General features: G+C 34.2%; 2 protein-coding genes across 2 annotated transcripts; one reads left to right on the top strand and one right to left on the bottom strand.

Moving 5' to 3' along the window:
• Positions 1-996: 996 nt before the first annotated feature.
• LOC145223293 (derlin-1-like) lies at positions 997-5,068 on the bottom strand. Its single transcript, XM_080089701.1, has 9 exons — positions 4,921-5,068; positions 3,840-3,939; positions 3,668-3,779; positions 3,501-3,565; positions 3,285-3,311; positions 3,122-3,217; positions 2,555-2,607; positions 2,362-2,472; positions 997-1,599 (listed from the first exon to the last, which is right to left on the bottom strand). Exons 1-9 carry the CDS (start codon positions 4,977-4,979, stop codon positions 1,464-1,466), a joined length of 759 nt encoding a protein of 252 aa, XP_079945827.1. The 5' UTR covers positions 4,980-5,068; the 3' UTR covers positions 997-1,463.
• A 717-nt stretch (positions 5,069-5,785) lies between these two features.
• Positions 5,786-7,117, top strand: LOC145223287 (SUMO-activating enzyme subunit 1-like). Its single transcript, XM_080089688.1, has one exon. The coding sequence runs from the start codon at positions 6,088-6,090 to the stop codon at positions 7,096-7,098; it is 1,011 nt and encodes a 336-aa protein (XP_079945814.1). The 5' UTR covers positions 5,786-6,087; the 3' UTR covers positions 7,099-7,117.
• Positions 7,118-7,425: the final 308 nt, after the last annotated feature.

Raw genomic sequence — 7,425 nt, 5'->3', positions numbered from 1 at the left:
AATATTTTTTAGGCAAGGCCGTATATACCTACACTCTATTTATTATTAACTAAATCGAAATGGCATTCCCCTTGTGATTTAGCTATATCGTAATGAGAAACCTTTCGTTTTGATTTAACTAAATTTAAATAAAAATGATATTGTTGTTCTGATTTAGCTAAATTTGAATGTGATTAGTTTTATACAAATGAGCCTCATATATGACCGCGTTGCGCTGGCGCATAATTAATGCCGCGTGTTTCTTTTCTTGGATCATCAGCCAAGTTTTGGACAAGATGCACATCCAGATACAAAAACGTTTTGTGCGCTTTTTTTCATCGGTTTCTTGAATGTAACACGAAACATGGATTATTTAATAATCAACGAGCGTGGAACAATTAGCCTACATTCAGCATTGCAGTACGACATCAGATTTTGAATGAAATGAAAGCTGGAAATCGTGTATTTCACAGACTTTTAACAGATCTTCACAACATGAAAATATATACCGCACAGGCCAACAAGTTACACAAGCTGTTCCACAAACTTTAAATGACAGCTTGAACAACGTTACTGAGGAGGAGGCACCCAGCTGGATGCATATACCTCACTTTAGCCGGTTCGCCGCATTATATAATAAAGCACGAATTTTTTGTTGTTGAATGTAAAATGTTTGCTTTTTTGACAAAGAAGGGGGTTAATCTAGACATGACGAAGTGTTCCAAAGGGGAGCAAACGGTTAAAACACTGGTTACTTTTAGGTTAGAACCAAGCGCGAAGGCTATAGAAAGTATAACAATATAAAAAATCGTGTTAAGTTAATTCCACTAAAACTCTACACGCTTTAACCTTTGACAACCGCGGGCTGCAGGAAGAAATGTACCCATATTCTGGTAATTTACCCGCTCAATTATGTAAATTGATCGGTGTTTGAAAGTGATCACACAGTTTTATTTGTTGTAATAATTTCAAAACAACATCAACCCTCCTCCCGCGAAAACAAACTATTTAAAAAGATTAAGAAACGCAACCAGCAGCTAGTTTATTCACAATCGAACAACAACGAAAAAAATCGGAACCGTGCATCACACACTGGTCACTTCGGTTTATAAGACAAAAAGTCAAGGCTATAGTTTTCACCTTGAAATGTAGAATTATTTGACCTGGAAAGGTGTTGTAACAAGTGATTTTAACTAGTTTGTTACAGTAAGGTAATGCAAAGGTTTTAAATCTTTACTGAAACACAAAAGCACGGGCCTTAAACATATTCAAACGATCGCTTTAATATATATTGTTTTAACACATCTTTGCCTCGCACAAGTTGACCAAACAAGCTGCGAATAGGCGATTTACAGCGACTTGAAATTAACTCTAGTTTTGTTCGTCAACGCACTGAGTTTGCAATGTACATACACTATGCAAATAAAATCTTTGAATATGTTATATTGCCACATTTAAAATGAACTCAGGTTGTATCCATTTGTTTAGTTGCCCCCTAAAGCCTGCCCTTGGCCCCATGCATGGGCCCCGCCACCTCCGTCATTGTTGTCTCGTCGTCTTGGTTGAGGAGCTGTTCCAAAACCGCTGACGCCAGTTCTCGTGTTGGGAAAATAGTGAAATCTTTGCAAAAGAACAAGACTTTTATGCATGTAGACTGGGCTACAAAAGATTTTTCATTATGCACGCAACAACGAAGACGAATTCGGTAAATAAAAGAAAGTCATCGCTTGACTTTCAAATGATACATAACACAAATTTAGCAGGTCCAACAAGTCAAGTTTCGTAGGCGTTCTGCTCTAACGGTTGATGTACCGCGTTTGAAGTAACAATACGCGTTGGCAAGTTTTTTTTAGTTGATTAGTCAGGCGTTGTCCTTGCGGTAGAGGTAGTTAAAAAACAAGGATAGGACTGTATTCTCAGAATGTAGTATACGTAATACCATGGGCGGCAACTTATAACTTCCAGTTCCTGTGTCTGTTTTCACAACAACATGCTTTTTACCATATCAATTTCAACGCTTCTCGCTATTACAGTCAATCGTGTTTGTTAATTCTAAAAAGCACATAACGCATGACTAACGTTTGTACGATTCTCGGGTATGCGGCATACCCAAAGTTTTTGTCAGGGTTTGCCTGGCATACAAGTGGTTGGTGCCTATGAATGCTAAATTATCTATTGTAGTGATATACATAGTGTGAGTTCACAGTAATCTGAGTTAGCTAGAATGAGCACATATATTGTTTAAAATACACTCATGTTATGCTCACATTAACATGTTAGAAGTAATGATTACATGTATCTATTTGCCATAAAAAGTTCCAAAAAAAAGAAGCATTAAGTTGGTATTCAGTTAAGCTTTTCTGTCTCATATTTAATACTTACAAAAACCGAGGAGTCTCAAGAAGTGACATTCCACCAAAATCGATTGGATATTTAAACTTGAGGAAAAAGTAAAGGTGACCGACAAAAATTCCCAACAATTCATGCATTCCTCTGCACAAACACGTAAAAAACATTTACTGTAAACTACAAATCATTGTGTGAAAATGTTTTAAATTTCAAAGCAAAAACTCACCCTCCTCTGATAATGAGGTTAAAAGCAAACAACACCCATGGTAGATAAGCAGCCTAACAAATAAAACACAAACCATGTTAATATTATAGATGAATAAAATACATAAACCACTCACAAAAAATACAGTGAAAAAACCGTTACAGACCAATCTGCATAATTGCATACTTTTAAATTTCATGTTCTATTTAACTGCATCCAAGTTATATGATTCTCAAGCATATTATTTCATAAGAAAAACTCATCTGTACTGAAAAGTATCCCAAACGAGCAGACTTTGTGCTTTAAAGATTGATGGTTATAGTCCAATAAATGTTTTCTTTTAATGAAGTAAGTAGTTTGAAAGCACACAACCACAAATGAACAAATTTATTGTGTCCAAACCACAACAATGTCTTAGTATCAATGATATTTAAATAGCATACCAAAAATTAAACCAAAATGTTACTGCTACAGAAAAGTGTACCAACAGTTAATTTTCTGATAGTTCAAAATCAACAATCTTTTTAAACAGATAGATATTGTTTACATTTGCCCTATCTATTTTGCAGAAAGAAAACAGGAACTAACCTTAAATCTTGTGCCAAACCAAAATGACACAATTTGATCCCTGTTGATTTGACACCAAATATACAGAGCAGCTAAGACAAGAAGTTCAAATATGATCTGTCAAAATAAATGTCAGTGTTATATTACAACACAAGAAACTTTTCACTCAGACAATACAACTTACCGGAATTCCAAGGGCAAGCGCAAGTATCTAAAGCTCCATGGTTAAGAAATTTCAATTTCAGAGCATTTGCAAATTATTTTACAATACTTTATTATACATGTTGGCATGGTAATAAACTAGTGATAATGTTTGTAGTTTGCAGCGAAGTAAAAAAATGTTCATTTTATTTGTAAAAAAATACTTAGGAAGTCAACCAGTTAAAACAAACAAGGATACAACTGTGGTTGCCCAGTTAAATAGCAGCATAAAGACGTAATCTGCAGGTCGACCAGTGAAAATCCCTGCAAATATAAACATGAAACTTAAGTTCTACAAAAATATGTCATCCTAATATGTTCATTTGCTTCATTACAACATTTTTTATTTCTGTAAATGGGACATACCTGTTTCTAGCCTTGTGGAATAGCTGTACAGAAAATAGAGAGTAATCAAATAATGAAATCCAGTCATAGGTGTTATAGGATAGTAAACTGCTGCTGATACAGGTCTCCAGATCTACAAAACATAAACATACTTTTGCTTTTTGCAATTTGACCAAAAAAATAAATAACAAACCTGAAAACCAGAAACCAAACTGGCATAATCCAAAATTAACCACATGGGGTTAAGTAAACCGAATTTTCCAGCAAGTGGAACAGCAACAGCTGCAGTGAACCTGTATTGTAAAAAGTACACCATAACAATTGAATTAAATGAGTGGTTCCTGCAAAAACTAGTGATCATGTGCTATGGGCTACTTTGTTGATATAGACTTTAAGCATTTAAATTTTAGGCCAAGATTGTAATAATAAAAAAGTTGCATGTTTTAGTAGAGCATCGATGAGCACAATAGAGCAAAACTGGTTTGCTTCTAGCTTCTGTGTATAACTTTAAAAAGCTTCTGTGCATAAACTGTTATTATTCATTTTGCTGAGTTTTGCAGCAGTTACTTACAACTTGCACAATTGGTAAACTATAGTTAAAGGTAAATTAAATCCATTTCAAAATCAAAACTCAATTAATTTGTGCAAAAATTTAAAATTCTTCTCAAATATTTTGACAAAAAACATCCTTCTCGCAAATATAACTTTTAATCTGGATTCTGGAGCAAATGCAATGTGCCATGTTCCTTTTTTGGCAATTTACTGTAAACAATCAAGCAAAAAAAATTTGTAACATGCAAAAGGATAAGTGTTAAAGACGAGACAAAAACTGGTTGGTGACAGTGATACCAAATTGACGGTGGTACTAAATACCGCATGTGGCCGTATGTTACCGCATGTGGCAGCATGTGACCGCATAGTATACCGCATGTTATCACACGGCAGGAATCTGTGAAGGACTTAAATATGCTTTTACGAAAAAATAATTTTGCGGACTTTTAAAAGCGCTTACGGTTAGAGCTATTAGGGTTGGGTGAAGGTTTGAAATTAAAATCAATCTAGAATCTGGTCTATTTTACCCCTGATGGGGCTGGAATTCTTACATTTCACATAACATGGGTACTTTAAGAGGAATCACATGCGGTCACATGCGGTATTTAGTACCACCCCCAAAATGACAGATACATATGTAATGAAAAATGGTGCAACACCAAATTACCTAGTTCCAAAAACAAATTATATAATTAGGCAACTTTCAATTTACTTGTTCTTACCAGTATCTAGTTATTCGTGGTATACTTCTATACCAATCTCCAAGATCATTTTGTGACATTTTTACTTTCTTGATTTCACTCCAGTTATTTAGGAAATTTGTTGTTTTCTTACCCCTATTACACAATCACTGTAAAAGGACAAAATGTGTTACGTAACATCATGTAATTTGCGTAGACAAACAAACTATATTTACAGTAAGTTTTCTAAGTTCTCTACTTCAAAAAATAGTTTTTGCATAACGAAGTGTTAACCTGTAGAAAAAAGGCTTTGTTGATTTTTAAACTTTGTCAGTTGTCAATCAATTCCCTACACATCTCATTTCAATCTTAGGACATAACGTTTTACTTTATATGTTAAGTGCCTTTTATATTATTGCTAAATAGTGAATCACACTAATGACTTGCAAAAATTGGTTCACTTAAAATCGAAGTATTTCATTAGCCAAGTGAGCCTAGATACTACACAAAAAATAAAAACAGTTCTTTTTTGTTTATATAAGTTTTTCAAAAATTCTCCTCAATAATTTTTATCGTTTCATTATGAGAAAATTATCGTTTACGCATTTTTACCAACTTTATTAATTTTTTTAGGATGATTGTTCCGCTTCAATAAAGCCAGGTGGCCTAAAACCAGATATGGTAAGCGCACTGAAAGATAATAAGTTTTGTGTAGCGATATTGGGTTTTAAGCACATATAAACAAGAATAAAACATAATTAATTTTTTTGTGGTTAATTTACTCTTTTATTAGCAGAAACAAACAGTAATTTAGTACAAAACCGTCCAAAATGCTGAAACATTTACCATTGTTTATTTCCAAAATTTCTATGTTGATAGTGATATAAATTAATTAGAAGTGGCGCGAGTGCATTAACAATTCAATCGTTTTGAACTTGGTTTGCTGTTTTAGGATTAATTATATATTCAGTATTTTGGGTGTAATTAAAGTGGCCGTAGTGAATCAAACTACATAACATAACAACCTTGTCAAATCCGAACTAGATCCGCAGCATTAATTTGTAATTTGTATCGTCAACTCGTCATTCGTCATATGCTTTACGAATCTTTGGCAGTGACATTTCCAAATCAATACGAATTTTTTTTTGCCAATAGGTTTCTCTTCAGCGAGTCATTTCAATAATTAGAGTTGTTTTGAGCTAATGTGTTATGGCTAGTGGCAATAATGAAATAAGTGCTGAAGAATTTGCACAATACGATCGGCAAATTCGACTTTGGGGACTTGATGCCCAAAAGCGACTGAGGAAAGCCAATGTGCTTGTTGCTGGCATTGGTGGTCTAGGATCAGAGGTGGTAAAGAACATTGTTCTGGCTGGAATTGATTCGATAACTCTCCTTGATGACAGAGTTGTCACTGAAGAAGACCTCTTCTCTCAGCTTCTTGTTACGCCAGATGATATAGGGAAAAATTTGGGTGAGGCTTCAAAACCACGTACACAAGAATTAAATCCAAATGTTACGGTCATTGTTGATGTTGAACCCCTTGCTGAAAAACAAGAAACATTTTTTGAAAAGTTTGATGTTGTTTGTTGCACATGCTGTACTGCAAGCACAAGGATAAAAATCAACAACATTTGTCGGAAAATGAATGTAAAGTTTTTTTGTGGTGATGTTTATGGATTTTATGGATACTGTTTTGCTGATCTCAAAGACCATGAGTTTGTTGAAGAAGTTGAAGTCAAAAAAAGCAATGATCAAAATGAACCTAGCAACAAAAAAAGAAAACTTGAAAAAGACACTGTGTCTGTATTAAAAGCAGTAAAACACTGCAGCTATGAAGAATCGTTGAAAGAAGATTGGAGCAAAAGAAGTCGCAGAAGTTTGCGTCAATCTTCCCAAGTGTTCTTCATTCTACAAATAATTGATAACTTCAGAAAACAATTTGATTGCCTTCCTCAACTGAATGAAGACAACTCTGAATCCTTGAAAAAAATCAAGGAAGAAGTTTTGTTAAAGTTTGGTGTGAATTCCAATTTTGTAAATGACAATTTCACAAATTTTTGTTGCTCTGCATTGAGTCCTATCTGTGCCATTGTTGGAGGAGTCTTGGGGCAAGAGGTCATCAAGGTGATTTCAAAGAAGGATGCCCCCCATGAAAACTATTTCTTTTTTGATGGGACAAATCACTCTGGAGTCGTTGATAATATTTGTAGTAAATAAACTTTGAGCAAAAAAGTTGTACCAGTTTAAATCTAATGTAAGTGTTTTGATGCATGGTCATGTGGAGTGCAATTATTTACTCTAAGAGTATTCTGCAAAATAGTAAACTTGTAAGTCTAAAACAAGTGTTTAGCTACAACGTCATGCCAAAAGAAGCATTATGCATGATGTCAGTAAGTGCTTACTACAAAAGCTAGTGCAAGAATTTCTCGTAATCCAAAGTGTGTACATGTACATTAATTTTCCACTAAAAGTTCCATGTTAATCCAATTTTGTTTAAAAACTGTATTGATGTCCACATTTCTTCAATTGCCATTCAAACAAATA

This window comes from Phallusia mammillata, chromosome 1, assembly GCF_965637545.1.
Source record: "Phallusia mammillata chromosome 1, kaPhaMamm4.hap1.1, whole genome shotgun sequence".
NCBI classification, from domain to species: Eukaryota; Metazoa; Chordata; class Ascidiacea; order Phlebobranchia; family Ascidiidae; genus Phallusia; species Phallusia mammillata.
Note: the sequence above shows the minus strand (reverse complement) of the source record. Positions and strands in the feature narration are given on the sequence as shown.

Excerpts from the sequence above, each read along its gene's own strand:
- LOC145223293 (XM_080089701.1), bottom strand. The coding sequence starts at position 4,979 with ATGTCACAAAATGATCTTGGAGATTGGTATAGAAGTATACCACGAATA. Across the intron at positions 3,780-3,839 it reads GTTTGGTTTCTGGTTTTCAG|ATCTGGAGACCTGTATCAGC; the intron begins GTTTGTTATTTA and ends TATGTTTTGTAG. Across the intron at positions 2,473-2,554 it reads AACCTCATTATCAGAGGAGG|AGGAATGCATGAATTGTTGG; the intron begins GTGAGTTTTTGC and ends GTGTTTGTGCAG.
- LOC145223287 (XM_080089688.1), top strand. The coding sequence starts at position 6,088 with ATGGCTAGTGGCAATAATGAAATAAGTGCTGAAGAATTTGCACAATAC.